General features: G+C 38.0%; 1 protein-coding gene across 1 annotated transcript in view; it reads right to left on the bottom strand.

The window, feature by feature from the left end:
• The window catches only part of IGFBPL1 (insulin like growth factor binding protein like 1), a 60,204-nt gene that overhangs the window by 9,272 nt on the left and 30,026 nt on the right, over window positions 1-20,906 (bottom strand). The window contains exons 2-3 of the mRNA XM_072596732.1: window positions 6,093-6,202; window positions 2,707-2,823 (exon numbers count right to left, since the gene is read on the bottom strand). Of these exons, the coding sequence (XP_072452833.1) occupies window positions 2,707-2,823; window positions 6,093-6,202 (227 nt within the window). The remainder of the gene's footprint in view (window positions 1-2,706; window positions 2,824-6,092; window positions 6,203-20,906) is intronic.

Below are 20,906 nucleotides of genomic sequence, written 5' to 3'. Positions count from 1 at the left end.
CCCTGCCCCCGCTGAAAGCCCTGAGGCTGGGAAGCAGCATTTGAATCTCAGACCCAAAGTGCTGGCTGGACGGATCTGGAGGCAAGGTGGGTGTGAAGAGGAAGCTCAGAAGTCAAGTCACTGGCTGGGAAAATGCCCAGAAAAGGGGAAAAAAATAAGACCACAGAAGGTTACTTTTTTGGTAAACAGATATCTCCTCCCTTTCTTTCAGATGAGGAAGAAAAATGCTTACCATCAGGGAAAGACATCAAAGTCAAGGCTTCTGTACCTCACACATCCAAAATAAATATACCATGGGCTCAGGCCATGGAAGAGCTCAAAAAGGATTTTGAAAATCAAGTTAGAGAGGTGGAGGAAAAACTGGGAAGAGAAATGAGAGAGATGCAAGAAAAGCATGAAAGGCAGGTCAACACCTTGCTAAAGGAGACCCAAAAAAATGCTGAAGGAAATAACACCTTGAAAAATAGGCTAACTAAATTGGCAAAAGAGCGTCAAAAAGTCAATGAGGAGAAGAATGCTTTAAAAACCAGAATTAGCCAAATGGAAAAGGAGGTCCAAAAGCTCACTGAAGAAAATAGTTCTTTCAAAATTAGAATGGAACAGATGGAGACTAATGACTTTATGAGAAACCAAGAAATCACAAAACAAAACCAAAAGAATGAAAAAATGGAAGATAATGTGAAACATCTCATTGGAAAAACAACTGACCTGGAAAATAGATCCAGGAGAGACAATTTAAAAATTATGGGACTACCTGAAAACTGTGATCAAAAAAGGAGCCTAGACATCATCTTTCATGAAATTATCAAGGAAAACTTCCCTGAGATTCTAGAACCAGAGGGCAAAATAAAAGTATTCAAGGAATCCACCAATCACTGCCTGAAAGAGATCCAAAAAGAGAAACTCCTAGGAACATTGTGGCCAAATTCCAGAGTTCCCTGGTCAAGGAGAAAATATTGTAAGCAGCTAGAAAGAAACAATTCAAGTATTATGGAAATACAATCAGGACAACACAAGACCTAGCAGCTTCTACATTAAGGGATCAAAGGGCATGGAACAGGATATTCCAGAAGTCAAAGGAACTAGGACTAAAACCAAGAATCACCTACCCAGCAAAACTGAGTATAATACCTCAGGGGAAAAAATGGTCTTTCAATGAAATCAAGGACTTTCAAGCATTCTTGATGAAAAGACCAGAGCTGAAAAGAAAATTTGACTTTCAAACACAAGAATGAAAAGAAGCATGAAAAGGTAAACAGCAAAGAGAAGTCATAAGGGACTTTACTAAAGTTGAACTGTTTACATTCCTACATGGAAAGACAATATTTGTAACTCTTGAAACTTTTCAGTATGTGGGTAGTTGGTAGGATTACATACACACACACACACACACGCACGCACACACAGAGACAGAGAGCGCAGAGTGAATGGAATAGGATGGGATCATATCTTAAAAAATGAAAGTAAGCAGTGAGAGAGAAATATATTGGGAGGAGAAATGGAGAAATGGAATGGGGCAAATTATCTCTCATAAAAGAGGCAGGCAAAAGACTTTTTAGTGGAGGGAAATAGAAGGAAGGTGAGAGAAAAACATGAAGTTTACTCTCATCACATTCCATTAAAGGAAGGAATAAAATGCACACTCATTTTGGTATGAAAACCTATCTTACAATACAGGAAAGTGGGGAAGAAGGGGATAAGCAGGGTGGGGGGGATGAGGGAAGGGAGGGCAATGGGAGGAGGGAGCAATTTGAGGTCAGCACTCTTGGGGAGGGACAGGATCAAAAGAGAGAATAGAAGCAACAGGGGGAAGGATAGGGTGGAGGGAAATATAGTTAGTCTTACACAACATGACTATTATGGAAGTCATTTGCAAAAGTACACAGATATGGCCTATATTGAATTGCTTGCCCTCCCAAAGGGAATGGGTGGGGAGGGAGGGATGAAGAGAAGTTGGAACTCAAAGTTATAGGAACAACTGCTGAGTATTGTTCTTGCTACTAGGAAATAAGAAGTACAGGTAATGGGGTATAGAAAGTTATCTGGCCTTACAGGACAAAAGAGAAGATGGGGACAAGGGAAGGGAGGGATGATAGAAGACAGGGCAGATTGGTGATAAGGGCAATCAGAATGCTTGGTGTTTTGGGGTGGGGGGAAGGGACAAATGGGGAGAAAATTTGGAACCCAAAATTTTGTGAAAATGAATGTTAAAAGTTAAATAAATATTTTGTCTTATTTTTTAAAGACATCTTAATTTCATTTCGTTCATCTCTTGTGGACCATAAAAGAGCTGCCAAATCTTACACACTGAGCATAGTAAAGACTTAAAAAGTAAGTCCTTCATAAATTTGTTGAATTGCATTGTTTGCATGAAATCTTCAAGGGTATTAGTGAAAATTATATAAAAGCAGTGGGAAAGGCTTTGACAGCCTTTCTACTGTGAATGAGCAAATTCAGCTGTCCAGGAAGTCCCCACCCACCCACTCTTTTCTCTTCAGCAGGCTCATACTATCATCCAGACTTAATTCCCTGTCCCTTCATTGCCTATATTGTACTTTGTACTTGAAGTCTAATAACATGAACAAATAAATGAACAAACTAATGAATGAATAAAACATTCATTAAAAGTTTACGAATGCTGTGTTAACTGTTGGGAATATAAATGTAGAAGTGAGACAGGGCAGCACTGGCCAAGGGGATACTCACCAAAACCCAGCCTGTACTTTCATGTTTGGATGGACCACCACGAACCTGCACAGCCATATTCACTCGGTCTCCCGGCAACTCCTCCAGCAACTTGACTCCCTTGGGAGACTCTGTGATCTGTAAAAGTAATATTAATCAGTCAAGATTTGCATAAAAAGGTTTAGATAGACAGCATGGCACCAATATCTTCATCAGCTTGTCGAAACCCTAGTTCATTCCTGTGCAGTCTATGAGTGTACAAAGGTACTTGATGGATTTCACGATGGTTTCAGCTTGCATCAGTTGTTTGTAGTACTATAGGGTTTATGTGAGTTATAGTTTTTTTCTCATGAAAATTTTTGTTCAGAACTTTGTTTCAATGAGGCTACATTCTGCAAATACAAGCCAAATTCTGCATCTGGATTATTACCCTAGATGAAAAAAGAAAAAAAATGTTTAATGCTATTATCTTATAAGTTTTCAACAATGCTTGAGACTTTAAGGAGTATATTCTAATCTGTGCCATTCTCATAAAATATTTCATACTTTTGGGACAAAAGGAGAGTTTCTAAGATGTAGTAGGATCACGCATTTAGATCTAGAAGGGGCATTCGATGCCATTTTATCAATCACTTTATAGGTGAAAACAGAGGTGAGAGAAGTCAGTGCCATGCTCAAGATGGACAAGTTATGTGGAAGAAACTGAGTCCCACTGTGATTCTGAATTAAAGTCTGTCAAAATCAACAGTGATTAAGTACCAGTAATTACTCAGAGGGCATATTGTTCAAACAGAGGGACAAAATAGCTCCATCTGAGTCAAGAGCTCTGATTTATAAGCATTTTCCAGATAGTATAAACACCCAAAAGGTGTCATGGTAATTTTAAACTTTAATAGTTTAAGTGGTTTATTAAGCTATTAATAGCTTATTTTAAAAATTAAGCTGTAAGGAGCAGGTAGGTGACACAAGGGATAAAGCACTGGCCCTGAAGTTAGGAGGACCTGAGTTCAAATCTGGCCTTGTGACCCTGGGCAAGTCAATTTTCTCCCCCTCTCCATCCCCCAAAAAGTTAAGCTACAAAAGCCCTGTATGTCAAAATATTTTTTTTAATTAAGGACAATTAGGCTTGATGAAACATTTCTACTAAATACAAGAAAAACAATGTTCCGTTCAAGAAGAGTAGAGAGTAGACAGTTTTCAGGACATGTATATCAAAGTGATAAGGGAAACTTGGGTACTTATCATATGACATATGACGAGAACATATGACAAACTCAGTTGGTTAGCAGTTTGGATTTATAGGTCACCCAATACATATTTCCAGCCTCCCCCTTTTAATGATAATGATTTTTAAAAGCAAACATACTTGATGTTTGTGATACATCAAAAGGAAAAAGTAGAGTCAGACAGGTAAGTATATTTGCATGTTACAATATGTAAATATGTGTGTGGATGTCTTTGGCCAATAGATTTGGGGCCCTCAAAATTTAGACCAACCTCCTCCCCAATGTAGATATTTGCAAAACTCTCTTTCTGCACTAGTCTGTAGAGGTTGAAGTTCTTTCTTTAAAACATCTCCAATAGTGATGAGATCCATCTTTTTAGAATGGATTTTTCATTTTTGGAAACAGGCAAAAGTGATTCAGGGCCAAAGCTGATCCAATACATACTTCTTCAAATCATATGTTTATAATATAATATTAGGCTTTAGCCTCAATGATGCAGATGCATAAAGGATAAATTGGAGGTCATCTTGTGGATCAATAGAGACCTTTTGTAGAAGGTAGGATATTTCAACAAAGACTTGATGAAAGCCAGGAAGCAAAGATAAGAAGGAAAAGGATTCCATGGATAGCGGACAGGCAATGAAATTTATGGAATTGGGAAATGGAGCGATGCATGCAAGGAACAGCAAGGAAACCACTGTAATTTGCCATTTTTCCTGAGGATGCAGAGGGGAATAAATTGTCAAGACTGGAAAGGTAAAAATGGACCAGATTACGAAGGGAAATAAGACTCAAATAAAGAATCTTATATTTGATCCTAAAAGGTACAGGGAGCCACTGGAATTTATCAATAGGTCAGAACTACACTTCAGGAAGATCTGTTTGGCAACTGAGTGAAGGATGGACTACAGTGCAGAGAGACTTGAATCAAAGAGACCAATCAGAAGGCTATTTTAACAGTCCAGGCATGAGGTGACAAGGGTGGCAGTGTCAGAGGAGAAAAGGAAACTTATCAAAGTATGAATCAGCAGCACATGGCAACAAATTAAATATGAGTGGTAAGAGAGAAATTAAGGACGATAGCTAGGTTGTAATCTTGGATGACTGGGAGGACAGTGGCAGACTCTACAGAAAATGGAAGGGAGGGTATCAGGAAAAGATTATGAGTTCATTTTGGGTCTGATGAGTTTAAGATGTCTATAGGACATCCAGTTCAAGATGGTTAACGGATAGCTGGAGACGAGAGACTGGAGGTTGAGAAAGATTTGAACACATAAAAATAGAAATAATAGTTGAAGTTGGGAGCTAATATGATCTCCAAGTGAGATAATATAGAGGGGGAAAAAGAGCCCCCCACCCACCTTACAGGATACCTCCAACTTTTCTCCGTAAGTTTGTCATGTATTTTAAAGTGTTATATAAATGCACAATTTTATTAATAATAAGGAAACGTGGCATACAGCACTGGATTTGAAGTCAGAGGAAGCGGGCTTGATTGCTAATTTTGTCACTATTATCTGGGACAAATCACAACCTCTCTGGGCTTCAGAATCCTTAGCTGCAAAATTAGCGGGTAGAAAGTCTGAAGAGTTAAATTCCTTCCTTCTTTGCAGATGGGAGACAATGGATATGGAATACTTGATACAGTGGACACAGCTGATCAGTATATTCTGTAACTATGTATTTGATGGGTTGGTTGGTTTGGAAGGAATGAAAAAAATGAATGGGAAAGGAGAAGAGGAAAAAGGGAAGGCAAAAAGAAAGGAAACAAAGTATTTTTAAGTGCCTACAATGTTCTAGGCACTGTGCTAAGTGTTTTACGAACTTTTTACATTTTATCCTTACAATAACCCTGGGAGGCAGATCCCCATTACCATCCCCATTTTACAGTTGAGGAAAGTGAGGCAGGCAGAGGTTAAGTGTCTTGCTCATGGTCACACAGTTAGTAAGTGTCTAAGACCTGATTTGAACTCAGGTCTGACTCTAGCCCTGATGCTCTACCCATTGAGCCACCTAGCTGCCTCTGTATGCCTTATTTTCTTTTTCTTTTTATTCTTTCTTAAAAGGAATGGCATATAAGCCAGCCTAGGTTGTTTTTGAACCTCCAAAACACCTGGGATATCCACCAAGTACACACATTGTGAATACCTGGAGGACACTGGGCAGTGTTCTCTGACATACCTTCTTCCAGCTGATGACAGGTGTTGGAACAGCCTTCACTTCACAGGACAGGTAGACCTGGGCCCCAGTTACATTGTGAATCTTTTTAGGAGGTGTAACAATCACAGGGGCTGGAGAGAAAACAGAGGAAAATACTATCAATAGGACAAATTCTTTGTATCCTGGGCCAGGCTTAAAGTACCAAGTCCATCCTTCCTTCTCCCCCTCCATCTCGGCTGGCTCAAAATCTCTCTGTATTGTTCTATATTTTCTAAGGTTGCATACAATAAAAACAAAAATACTAATAGTAAAAGCTCAAGTTCTGATAGCACTTCAAGGTTTTCAAAGGGCTTTTGTGCCTCTGAGTCAGAGTAGAATAAAATCTAAGCACATTCCCAAACTTGGGTAGGTTTAGTTTTCATTCATTTTATTTCCTATTTTGAAGCATTCCTCGTTAGAACATTTAGGACATGTGTAGATAAACCCCCAAAATGGTGATTATATAGAGGGGCTTGGGAGGGGAAAGGAGACAAGTACTTACTGAGTGACTACCATGTGCCAGGTCCTGTGTAAGCACTTTAAAATAATCTTATTTAATAAATAATAATATCTATTTACATTTATATTATATTACAAATAATATCTTATTTAATCCTCACAACAATGCTGTGTGGTAGGTACTAGTACGAATCCCCATTTTACATAAGAAAACTGAGGCAAATAGGGCTAAGTGACTTGCCCAGAGCCACACAACTACTCTCTGAGGCCAGATTTGAATTCAGATCCTCTATTGAATGTTGCCTTAGGACCAGAAATTTTAATCTATATGTAAAACAGACAACAAAAACAAGTGTAGTGTTAAAGGTGTTGTGTTTTGCAAGTAGTATTTTAGAACTGAAGATGCTAAAATAATCTCAGTATAAAAAATGTGGCGAAAGTTTAATTAAAAAGGAGCATGTGACACAGTGACTCCAGTGATATATAACTGGGTCCTGATTAGTGTGAATAATTAATCCCATAAAGTGGTCACATATATTCGAATTATTATATAAGTATAACTACTAATTGTATTTATATAAAATATGGTCATTGGTTCCGCCCCAATGAAAATAAGCAGCTTCAATTTGAAATAAGGAGAGAATCTGAATAATGCCACCACTTCATAGTATCCCCCCCAATCAGGACCTGACTGAAATATCAGAATATTATTTACTATGTCTAATCTTGGTTCCAAAGAGATGATGATAAAATACTGCCCTCCTTGGTAGAGAAGAGATGGACTCTGGGTAAGATTATAACACGCGCTGTCAAAGGCAATCACTATGTCTGTTTTTCTTTGTTCTATGGGAGCAGCAAAGAAGGGCTGTTGGGAAATGATAGTAGTGCAAAAAGAAGCCAGTAAATAAAATATATATATGGTTTTGAGTGGATGCAAAGCACCTTGTACTGGAATCATCAAATATGGGATGGAGAGAAGGTTTCTTCAGGTGTTTAAAAAAAAACAATAATAGTAGTCCCAGACCAAATTTATCAATAAAAATGGAGAAGCAGAAAGAAACCTAATCATTTTTCACCTGAAGAAAAGTGAAGAAAAAATATTTTCAAATATTCATGCATTTTATTTCCAGCCCCCTTCCTTCACACACACACACACATACACACAGAGTCTTTGCTTCTACTGATCATAAACAGCAAAAGAATGGACTTCTGAAAATAGGAACTATTACCTTAGAATTACAAGAAAAAAATTTCAGAAAAAATCATCATTTTTCACCTGAAGAAAAATACCACATTGGAGTTTACATAGTATAGTGTTGCCAACATAGTAGCTCAGAGCAATTCTCCTAATGTTAGATTAGATTAAATTCAGATTTATATTTCTAGGCTTTGTACCTACAGTTAAGCACCTGCTGCTAAGTAAGACTTAGTAGGTACAGGCTACCACTGCTCAGCTTGCGTGATGACTCCTGACTTGCTGAATCTGGGGCTCAGCCCTGAGCCTGATAAGGATATGGAGGGATGGGGTAGGGGTGAGGATCAGGGTAAGGGAGGGAATATGGATCGAAAGAAGATCTCATTAATATTTTCTTTGATGCAATAATTTATTGTTTTATGATTTGTCCTTTGACCCACTCATTCTCTAGGATTATATTGCTACATAAATGTTATCTCCTTGATCCTCACAACCCTGAATGTGTTTATCCCCATTTTACAGAGATGGAAACAGAGGCTGGGAGATGTTAAATTATTTTCCTAGTGTCACACAGTGAATAAGTGTCTGAGGTGAGTTTTTCTATTGAATAGAGGTCAGTAAAAGGTACATTTACTATTTTTGCTTTTCTGTACTTATTTACAAGCGTTTTTTATGCTATCAAATTCAGAATTTTTGTAAAGAAGACATCTTTTCAGATGAGAGAGTTCTCTATACTTTTTCACTCTCATTCCCATTTCTACAGACTACCAGAAGTCTATCATACTGAATTTTTCTTAAACCCCAATCAGGTCTTTGTTGTTTCTCTTATTTGGTTTTCTCTTTTATCTGTCTACATCTGAAAGGAGCACAATGAAGTCTCCAACAATAATTGTTTGTTTCTACCTATCAAGTCAACAAGTATTTGTTACATGCTTGCTATGTCTCAGTGCTGTGCTAAGTCCTATAGATATAGAATAAAACAAAAACAATTCCAACCCTCAAAGAGCTAACATTGAAATGGAGGAAGGCTACATGCCAACAATTATGTTACAGAGTAAATGTGAAGTAATGTCAGAAGGAAGTTACTAGCATCAAGAGGGACTGAGAAAATCATCTTATCTGAGGTAATATTTGTGCTGAGACCAAGAAGGCAAATATTATGAAGGAGAGCATTCTATGCATATGGGACTGCCCGTAAAAAAAAAGGGGGGGGGGCTTTTTCCCCTCCAGAAGTGTTGGCCTAAGATACCAATGTAGTCCTACTTACGATGAAGAATGCAATTCACCCCCAGAAAAAGAAATAATACTGTCTAAATACAGACTGAAATGTGATATTTTTCTCTTTCTTTCCTTCTTTCTTTCTTTTTAATTCATGTCTTCTTATACAAAATTACTAATATGGAAATGTTTTTACATGATTGAACATGTATAACCTATATCAAACTGCTTACCATCTCAGGGAGGGAGAGAGGAGGGAGAGAGGGAAGGATAGAATTTGGAACTCAAATATTTTTTAAATGTTTAAAAATTGTTTTAACATGTAATTGGGAAGAAAGTAAAAATACATATTAAAAAATAAAAAAAGAAATACTAGTCCTAGATAGACTGATTGAGCCTGAGATCCTGTTCTCCCTGTTTGTCTTGTCCCTTCTTCCTACCCTAGATGGAATAATCAAGCTGGGATCCCATTGGTGATCAGGTTGCCTATGACAACATAATTCTGGCCTGAGACTCTACCCTCTCCCATAATTACTGATGGCATGAGTAGTAGATGTATAGATTCAAGTCTCACTCCCAGTCCCAATCCTGGAGTTTGATGTACCAGGGTCAAATACTTCTCCTCTCCCTAGCCAGAGGCCAGACACTGTACCCTGCCATATTTTCCTTCCCCTTTCTCTCCAATAAAGGGATAGATTTTGCTATCTCTCAGAGTACTGGACTCATATTAGAAACTAGGCCCAACCCTGCCCTGCCACAATCTTTAACTGGGAAGCTAAGTCAATTCTAGGCCACAGTCCAAGTCTAGCACCTACAGCCAGGACCAAGCTCCTGTCCCTGCCATAATCCTTAACTGGGAATCTGGACCATGTCAAGGTCCTGTTGTCTGCTGCAGTTCCAGACAAGTTGAAGGATCTGGAGATTGAGCTCTATGGCCCTGAAGTAAGGATGCTATACTCTCTATCCTGGCCCCTCCCTACAGTTCTGAATGAGACAGTGTGGAAACACTCATTTATGTAGTTTGTAGAAATGGTGGTGGGCTTTTGGGAGGGAGAGTTGGGAATGGGATGTGGTAGGGATTAGGTTATCCTCAGAGTTGTTTGTTTCCATACAAAGGGGCTAATTTTCATAGTGTTTTAGGTCAGTGGTTACAAACTCAACTAGAAACATCCTCATGGGACAAAAAAATACAATAAAACACACATAATGTTCATTTTGTTAGATATTTGCTGATTATATCTTAATTTGGTTCCAGCCATCTTTTCAACATGACTTTTTAAGGTGTTTTTTGGGGGGAACAGGGCTTAGTTGAAACCTTTCATGTGGTCATCTTGTCCAGAAGTATCTTTTCTGTTTCTCCTCCCCACAAACACCTTCCATTGTATCTTTCTCTCTCATTCCATCTGCTTTCCAAGCTCTCTTTGTTCTCATTTTTCATTATGAGCTTCTGCCAACTGGGGGTCTGAGGGGAACATTTTCCCCTCCCCCTCTCCATCCTGGAGAGTCACCATCAGGTACCACAAAGACTGGTTAAGAGATAAACTGCTGAGATTGGTTCGTTATGATAAAAGTCTGGGTTTGTGAACTTCTGATTTCAGGGTAACAAATGGAGATGGGATGAAAAGATTCAGGATGCAGTGACATTTGGTAGTCTGAAAATGCATTTGTGTTCAATCTTTATCAGAAAGATACTTGAAAACCCTCACAGAATGATGGCATTTTCAAGCCTATTATGGTATTTAGTATCATCTGAATTTCTTGGATTTTCAAATATCCATGCATTTTATTTCCAGTCCCCCTCCTTCAAACAAACACACACACACACACACACACATACACGCAGTTTTTAATTCTACTGCTCATAAAAACCAAAAGAATGGACTTCTGAAAATAGGTACTAGTTGTCATAGAATTACAAGAAAAAAATTTCAGAAAAGATGTAATAATACTAACGAAAGTGTTTATAGCGCTGCAAAACACATCTCACACATTATCTCTGAAATTGGGCTTTGGCAAGTGCCTAGGTGCACATGGCCCCGTAGGGGACAATAGGGACCTGATTCTGGGAGGAGACATTCTGTGGTCACATACAGAATGAGTGAGACCAGCTCTTTCCATTGGCCGTGTAGCAGAAAAAACCTTTGTCTTTAAAACCACCAGACTGGAACAGTCTCTCTCTCTCTCTCTCTCTCCCTCTCTCTCTCCCCCTCTCTCTCTTCCCCTCTCTCTCCCTCTCTCTCTCCCTCTCTCTTTCTCTGTCTTTCTCTCTCTTAATATTAATAAGTATATATATTTTTTCAATGTATTGTACACTTTTGTTTTTTACTTTTCTTTTGTCAATTAGTCAACTGACTCTGTGATTCCATTCAGGGTTTTCTTTGTAAAGATACTAAAATGCTTTGCCATTTCCTTCTTTAGTTCATTTTACAGAGGAGGAAACTGAGGCAAAGAGAGTGAAACGACTTGCCCAGGGTCACATAATTAGCAAATGCCTGAGGACGAATTTGAACTCAGTTTCTCCTGACTCCAGGAATGGCACTCTATCCACTGTACTACCTAGCTGCCCACTTGTTTATACCATCTTAAAACCTAACTTTTGCTTGTTAAATCTGATATAGAAATGATGCTCTGGCAGTTGGTGTGTATTAAGGAAAAAATATCATATTATACATGTGCACTTTAGACTGTTCTTCAAACATAGACAACTGTCAGTAATAAGCTGCTGGTTTCCATACTTACTTGAAGTATGGGTGAAATGAGATAATTATTTGACTTTGATACTGTTTTTAAAAAGAAAAGAAAGGTCGTATTTATGTAGCACTTTAAGGATGGCAAAACATTTTACATACATTATCTCATTTGATCTACCACCCTGTGAAGTTGGGGCTGTAATTATTCCCATTTTATAGCTGAGGAAACTGAGGCTCTGAGAGGTTAAGAAATTTGTCCAAGGTTTTTCAGGCAATAAATTTTGACAGGATTTAAATTCAGATTTCAAATATCCATCTCCAGGCATGCTGCCTCTCTTATACTTATACACAAAGATTTTAATTGATAATCAATTGTTAATTAATTGTTAATCTAGTAACTTCTTAAGAGATTATGTTATTTTCCCATTTTTTTATATCCCCACTATCTACACAGTGTTGTTGTTGAATCATTTTAGCTGTGTCCTTTCAGTTGTATCCAGATCTCCATGATCCCATTTGGGGTTTACTTGACAAAGATTCTGGAGTGGTTTGCCATTTCCTTCTCCAGCTCATTTTACAGTTGAGAAAACTGAGGCAAATAGGGTTAAGTGACTTACCCAGAGTCACACAGCTAGCAAGTTTCAGAGGTTGAATTTGAACTAGGGCCCTCCTGACTCCAGGGTTGATCTCTATCCACTGTGTTACCTCACCGCTCAACATCATACTTTGCATATAATGAGCACTAAATAAATGTTTGTTCAACTGAACCCAAAGGTAAGATTTTACAGGACTCTTTGCTCAGTCCTGTTGTTATTATGCATTTTGAGTCATAGGTCTGGACCAAACTAGATGTCTATCAATTCTTTTGACCACCACTGAGATATGGGAAGTAGAAATGGATATCTGTGCCATCATCTAATCAAAATTGGCAGAGGTCCCCAAGACAAACATAGTCAGAACGCAGCAATGTACAGGGTCCTAGCAGGTCAGTCTTAAGAAATGGACTATGAGTGTAAGAGAGGGGAGGGAGCAAAGGAAGATAAAAAGGTTGGTAGGAAGACAGAGGGTTAGCAAAGGTCTTAGCTGCCCCATTCATCCCATAGTCGATTCTCTAAGACATTTTTGATGAAGTGGCAAGATTAGGTCAGTCACAGAACCCCTTCTGCTTCAATCTGTGTTCAGACACCATCAACTCTTTCTCTGGGGATGGATAATATTTTTCATCCTAAGTCCTTCAGAGTTGTCTTGGATGGTCGTATTACTGAGAATAGCTAAGTCATTCACAGCTGGTCATCTTACAATATTTCTGTTACTTTGGACACAGCTCATTTCACTTTGCATCAGCTCATGTAACTACTTCCCAGTTTTTCTGAGAGCATCCTGCTCATCATTTTTTTCCAGCACAATAGTATTTCATTAAAATCACGTCACAGTTTGTTCAGCCATTGCCCAACTGATGGGCATCCCCTCAATTTCTAATTCTTTGACACCAAAAAAGAAATATTTTTGTACACATAGGTTCTTTTCCTTTTTGTTTCTTATCTCTTTTTGAATATAGACCTAGTAGTGGTATTGTTAGGTCAAAGGGTATGCATGGTTTTTTTAGCTTTTTGAATATAGTTCCCAATTGTTCTACATAGTTAAATCAGTTCACTGCTCCATCAACGGTGCATCAGTGTCTCATTTTCCCACATCCCCTCCTAACATTTGTCATTTTCCTTTTCTGTCCTATTAGCCAATCTGATAGGTATGAGGTAGTACCTCAGAATTGTTTTAATTTACATTTCTCCAATCAATAGTGAATCAGGGCATTTTTTCCATATGGTTGTAGATAGCTTTGATTACTTCATCTGAAAACCGTTCATCTCTTTTGATCATTTATCAATTGGGAAATGACTCTTAGTTTTATAAATTTGACTGACTCCTATATATATATATATATATATATAGGACTCATATATATATATATGAGAAATGAGATCTTTATAAGAGAAACCTCTTTAAAAATTTTTCACAGTTACTATTGCTAACTGTATTTCCCTTAATCCTATTCCCCCCTCCCTGTTTATTCTATTCACTCTCTCCTTTTACCCTGTCTCTCCTCAAAACTGTTTTGCTTCTTACTCTCCTCTCCCTCAATCTGCCCTCCCTTCTATCACCACCACGCCTTTTTCTTATCCCGTTCTATTCCTATTTTCCTGTAAGGTAAGACAGATTTCTATACTCAAATATGTATATTCCCTCTTTGAGCCAATTTTGATGACAGTAAGGTTTACTCCCTCCCTCCCACCTCCTTCATCTTCCCCACCACTGTAAAAGCTTTTTCTTGCCTCTTTTATGTCAGATAATTTATCCTATTCTACCTCTCCCTTTTCCTTTCTCCCAGTGCATTTCTCTCTCATCCCTTAATTTATTTTTTTAGATATCATCCCTTCATATTTAACTCACACTTGTACCCTCTGTCTATATGTATATATTCCTTCAAACTGCCCTAATAATGAGAAAGTTCTTATGAGTTAGAAGGATCATCTTCCCATGTAGGAATATTAACAGTTTAACCTTGTTAAGTCCCTTATGATTTCCCTTTCCTGCTTGCCTTTTTATTTTTCTTTTGGAGCTTGCATTTGAAAGTCAAATTTTCTATTCAGGTCTGTTCTTTTCAAAACAAATACTTGAAAGTCCTCTATTTCATTGAATATCCATTTTTCCCCCAAAGGATTATACTCAGTTTTGCTAGGTAGGTGATTCTTCATTGTAATTCCAGTTCCTTTGCCCTCCAGAATATTACCTTCTAAGCCAGACCTGAACAAGTTCGTAGGGGCCAAAATTAAAATAGGTTAAATTTCTTCAGGTCACAGATAGGTTAGACTAGAGACAGACTGACAATAATTGGTTGCTGCAAATCACATGGCAAACAGGAGTGCACAGTGGCAACCCTACATTTTTTGCAGACTGCCCCAAATTCTACAATCCACGGGCCACATGTTGTGCAGCCCTTTTCTAAGCTCTCCAATCCTTTAATGAAGAATCTCTTAAATCTTGTGGTTATTTTGACTGTGGCTCCATAATATTTGACTTTCTAGGTGCTTGCAATATTTTCTCTTTGACCATGGAGCTCTGGAATTTGGCTAAAATATTCCTGGCAGTTTTTATTTTAGCATCTCTTTCAGGAGGTGATTGGTGGAGTCTTTCAATTTTTATTTTCCCCTCTTGTTCTAGAATATCAGGGCAGTTTTCCTTGATAATTTCTTGAAAGATGATGCCTAGGCTTATTTTTTTATCATGGCTTTCAGGTAGTTCAATAATTTTTAAATTATCTCTCCTGAATTGATCTTCCAAGTCAGTTGTTTTTCCAATGAGATATTTCACATTGGTTTTTTCTTATTCTTTTGATTTTGTTTTATTTTTTTTATTTCTCATAAAGTCATTAACTTCCATTTGCTCTATCCTAATTTTTAAGGAATTATTTTTTTCAGTAAGCTTTTGGATCTTCTTTTCCATTTGACTAATTCTACTTTTTAAGGAGTTTTTTCCTTCAGTGAATTTTTGTGCCTCTTTTTTTTCCATTTAGCCAATTCTGCTTTTTAAGGCATCCTTCTCTTTGTTCAATTTTTGGATTTCTTTTACCATTTGTCCTAGTCTGTTTTTTAAAGTGTTATTTTCTTCAGCACTTTTTTGTCTCCTTTACCAAGCTATTGAGTTGTTTTTCATGATTTTCTTGCATCACTCTCATTTCTCTTCTCAATTTTTCCTCTAATTCTCTTACTTGATTTTCAAAATCCTTTTTGAGCTCTTCCATGACCTGAGACCAATCCATTTTTGTTTTGGAGGCTTTGGAGGTAGGAGCTTTGACTTTATCTTCTTTTGAGTTTGTGTTTTAATTTTCCTTGTCACCATAGTAACTTTCTATGATCAGAATTATTTTCTGTTGTTTCCTCATTTTCCCAGTCAATTTCTTGACATTTAACTTTTTGGTAAAATGGGTTCTATTTCCAGGGTGGAGGGCACATTGCCCCAAGCTTCAGGGGTTTTATACAACTGTTTTCACAGATACTTCTAAGGACCTGTAAGCTTTCAGTTCTTCCAAGGTATTATCAAAGAAGAGGTGTGTTTACTCCTCTCCCAGCCTGTGTTCTGGTGTGTGTGACCATAAGCACTCTTTTCTACCCTGGAATTGTGATGAGAGTCCCTGCTCCATTGCGACTGGGAACAAGCTCTGATGTGCCAGTGCTCCTCCTTGCCCTAGAACTTCCACCCTGACCTGTGATCTTGATCTGAATATATACAAAGCAACAGAGTCCTGCCTCAGTGCTACCAAAGAGACTCCTGTAATTTTCTAACCAGTTGTTCAACCCCCTTACCATCTGTGAGCTGAGAGCTCCAGAATAGCCACTGCTAGTAATTCAGTGTCTCTGAAGGTCTGCTCATAGTTAGCTGGGACCTGGTCTTTACTGGCACAGGCTGCGCTGGACTGCACTCCACTCTCACCCAGATGTGACAGACCTTTCCTGCCAACCTTATAAGTTGTCTTTGGCTGGAAAATTGTTTCATCCCATCCTTTTATGGGTTCTGCTGCTCTAGGAATTATTTCATGACATAATTTAAAGGTGTTTGAAGAGGTCCTGGGGAGAGGTCAGGCGAATCCCTACCTTTTCTCCACCTTCTTGGGTTCCACCTATTCACACATAGCACCCTTAAATTAATCAGCCAAATCAGAAGCATTCCCCATCACATCATGATTCAGGTACTGAAAATGTTATATTCTATCATGGTTTGTATCCCTCATTGGATCCAAAATATCTAGTCAGCTTGGTTACAATTTTAGGGTTGAAGCGATGGAGTAGGGACAGGAGGATGGGGGACCATCTCCTAATACTCCTGGGTTGTCTTAACAGTTTTTTTGTTAGGTCAGACAGAAATGCTGTCCTCTCACTGCAGTCTCTGGAGCCCCCATGTGGCAGATCAATGTATGACATTCCACCCAGACCAACAGAATACTGACTGATTTCTTTCCTAGCCCCACAGCCCATTGCCTTAAACATAGTAAATCCTTAAAGATCTCGGTTGAAGTAAAATAATCTAAATAATAGACACTGCAGCTGCAAGTTCTGTCTTCAGAGTTCCAGTACAAAGAGGGTTAAGGTATACTGGAGGCAGTGTGCATGCCGATAATCAGGTAATGCAGGGTTGAGAGGCAAAGGAAAGTTTGAAAAAAAATTCAACTGTGACTCCCTCTGAGATAGGAGTTTTCTGTTTGCTTCTTTTGTTTGACAGGTAGAAAAGAAGAGAAGAATTTTTAAAACTCATCATTTCTTTCTCTAAGATTTGTCTATTTAAATTACTAATTACTTGTGACAATTTTACTAATTCATATTGTTGTGCATAGGGATTACTGTACACAGGGCCTGCTAGATGGCTCGGTGGATAGAGGACTGGGCCTCAAGTCACGAAGACCTGAGTTGAAATCTGGCCTCAGATGCTTACTAGCTGTATGACCCTGGACAAGTCACTTCAACTCTGTTTGTCTTACTCCCCTGGAGAAGAAAATGAAATTCAGTATCTTTGCCAAGAAAAGTCCCTGAACAGTATGGTCCTTGCCATCACAGAGCTGGACGTGACTGTACAATGGAACAAAACATACAATTTGCTCCAGTCTTTGTACATACAAGCTCAGTGCTTAGCACAATGCTTGACACATAGTAAGATATTTCATATAAGTGCCAATTGATTGACCATCTCTTTCCTGTATATTTTCTGATGTGTTAGAATTATGTTGTTTCCCTACTGGTATCCTTAATTTCTTTTATGCATAATAGGGCTTGGCATATACCCAGACCACCTAAAATGTAGGAAACCACATAAGAGATGCCAAGGATATGCCCCTGACATCCTTACCTGAAAGAGGCACAGTTGTTTTCTCTTCTGCATCATTCAGATAAGGAGGATTCATTCACTAATACCAATGGGATACCTATAGTAAGCTATATGGAGAAGAATTACCTTCCCCTTTCATTTATACCTTATGGCCCCAAGAAAAGGGCTTGAGGTTTTCATCTTTTTATATTTCTTTTTCATTTCTAGGTTTAAGGAATAAAGTCTTGACTTGAGAAATTGAGTCTTGGGGACCTTGGAGCACAAGATTCCAGGCTGGAAAGTGTAGCCATTCTAGTAGAGAATCCCTGAGAATCCAGGGTCCAAGTACACATCCCACACACACAGCCCACACACCAACTTTTGGACTTGGAACTTAGTGGGACCAATGCTTAGGAAATGAGTTAAGATATTAACCTAATTTCTCTTCCTTCTCCAAGAAACTGAGGTTAGGTAGGAAGGATAATGCCCCACCAGATGCTGAGGGGAAATACTGGTATGTTTGCTCTTGTTTATCTCCCTGAAGTAAATCTTCCTTTGTAAGACAAAATTTGGCTTTAAAATGGACCTGGAGTACTTGGCACTGTTGTTGTTCAGTCATGTCAGACTCTCCATGACCCAATCGGTCATGGAGTTTTCTTGACAAAGATACTGGAGTGATTGGCCATCTCCTTCTCCACTGGATTAAGGCAAACAGAAGTTAAGTGACTTGCTCAAGGTCACACAGCTAATAAATTTCTGAGACCAGGCTTGAATTCAGGGCTTCCTCATTCCAGGCCCAGTGTTCCATCCACTGAACCATCTAGCTGATTCTAAATTAATTCAAACAAGTAACCTTAATGTGATTTAGTCATTTCAGTCAGGTCCAACTCTCAGTGATCCCATTTTGAGGTTTCCTTGGCAAAGATACTGGAATGGTTTGCCATTCCTTCTCCATCTCATTTTACAGATGGAGAAACTAAGGCAAACAGGGTAAAGAGACTAGTCTAGGATCACACAGCTAGTTAAGTGTCTGAGACCAGATTTGAACTCAGAAAGATGAATTTTCCTGACTCCCAGTCTGCCACTTTATCCATTGTGACACCTAGCTGTCCCCTGGGGTACTTAGATACCTAAAATTGGAGAGAACCCAATTAGTGGGGCTTGAGTCAATGGCAGATGTGAGAGATACACCCTCCAACCACATAAGAATACCAGAGAACCCTGGGATAGAGCTGGAAAGGTAACTGAATTGGCTTTTAGCTAGAGTAATCACTGTTACATGGGGTTTCTGTGATCTCTCATCTCATTTATGATTTTCCTGAATTGACGTTTCTCTCTTTTTTGACTAAATTTGATAATAATTTGTCACTTTTACTGGTCTTTGCAGAAAAAAAATAGCTTCCCATTTTATCATTTTAATTGCATATCCTTGTAATTCAGAATAAAGATTGAAATTTTTATTGCGGATGTGACCAATTTGGGAATTTGCAGGGGGTGGGGGGAGCTTTGGCTATAAATATTTGTCACAGCTGCTTTATTTTCCTTGATTTCTCGATGGTGGTGGGGATAGTGGGAAGAGAGAAGGGAAGGAGGGAAAGAAAATCTTTATTTGAAAAGAGAATTTAATTTAAAAACTATTGTGTGCCTTTATTTTTCTACATGTTGTCTCCCCAATAGAATGTAGGCTTCCTGAGGTCAGGAAATCTTTCATTTTTGTTTTCCTGTCATCAACTCCTACCCCAATGCCTGATTGATCTTTCATTTTCTATTCTGTTTATTTCTTCTCCAAATGTCATGATTTCTTTTTTGAACTTTCATCCGGACTGTTACTTTTTCCTTTTCTATTTGCAAGTTTATTTGATTTCTTTTATTCTTCCTTATTAATATAGAGTCTCAGAGATATGATTTTTTTCTCTAAGAAGAGGTTTGGTTACTTTCCACAGACGTTAACATGTGGTATTTTTGTCAGTCTTTTAAATATGCCATTGTCACTATTCTGATTTCCGTCATTTAACTCAGTTATTTAACTTTAACTCAGTCATTAATAGATTTTTTTTCTGTTTCTATGGAGTTTTATAATTTTTGTTAATATTATTATTCATTCTAATTTTATTTACATGGTGAACTGATAATACAAAATATAAATGAAAATCAGCAAAGTTAGAAATGGAAGAAGGGAGATCTCAACAAACAGAAAATTTTAATGGTGTTAGAAAACATAACTATATTTTAATAAATCAGAAAAGTTGAAGGAAATAGATGGTGATCTCTATAAACAGAGATTAGTGGAAACCTATATCCACAGGCAGGGAAAAAATCCTCTAATATCTTTCTATTGAGCACTGGAGGACTTAACCTCTCCAATGCCCTAAGAGAGGGGGAGGAGCAGGCAATACAAACGAACAAAGAAGACAGACAAGTGTGAATAGACCAGACTCTAGAGGAAAAGTGAGGCAAATGCAGGGTCTTCCAGCAGTGGCCTGGAGACCTAAGAATTTGAGGTTGAACTTTTGCTGGGGCTGGAAGAGACAAAGCAGTCATCCCTGCCATGAGCACCAGAACATGAGAGATGCCCTAATCTAGGGGAGTGAGGAAATTCTGTGACACTAATATAGAAAATGTGCAACCAAGACGGAGCAGATGTCCTACAAAGAGAATGGAGAATAATATACCCATTGTGTTATTGGGATAGAACCTGGTCTTATTTACATTCCCATCCTTTGCTTCCTTCAGACTCCCCTCATTCTCTTTTGCTTTACATTTCATCAAAGTAATGTGGAAAGAACACTGGCTTTGGAGATAGAGCACCTGGCTTTGAATTCCCACCTCTGATACAGCTACCTAAGTGACCGTGGACAGGTCATTTAAATTTCCCTTGCCTCTGTTTCCTCATTTGTAAAATGAGAGCTTGAATATAAGACCTCTTCAAGGTCTAGATTTATAATTCTGTGACCTACACTTAGATGAACATCTCACACCACATATCTCAGCAATTTATAGCTGGATATAAGCTTTTTGCATAAAAAGAACCATTAAAAAAGAAAAAATGCACTGATTTGCTTATAAATTGTGGAGGAGAGATGAATTGATAAGCAGACAGAATTATTAGGGATAAGATAGATGTCCTTAATTACATCAAAAAAAATTTTTTAATCTATTAAAGAAAATATTTAAAAGAAAAAGAATAACTGATAGGGAAAGCATTTATGAAAAAAAAATAAAAATTTGACACCGAAGATACATATGACCTTTCTAAATATTTGCAAAGGTAGTTTGCCATCCTTAGTGGATAAATTGAGAAAATTTTCAAAAGAAGTACAAAATTGCTAATAATACCTTAAAAACACGGAACTTTATAAAAAATCAAAGGGATGCAAATTA

This window comes from Notamacropus eugenii, chromosome 3 (assembly GCF_028372415.1).
Source record: "Notamacropus eugenii isolate mMacEug1 chromosome 3, mMacEug1.pri_v2, whole genome shotgun sequence".
NCBI lineage: Eukaryota > Metazoa > Chordata > Mammalia > Diprotodontia > Macropodidae > Notamacropus > Notamacropus eugenii.
This window is presented reverse-complemented; position numbering and strand designations above follow the sequence as displayed.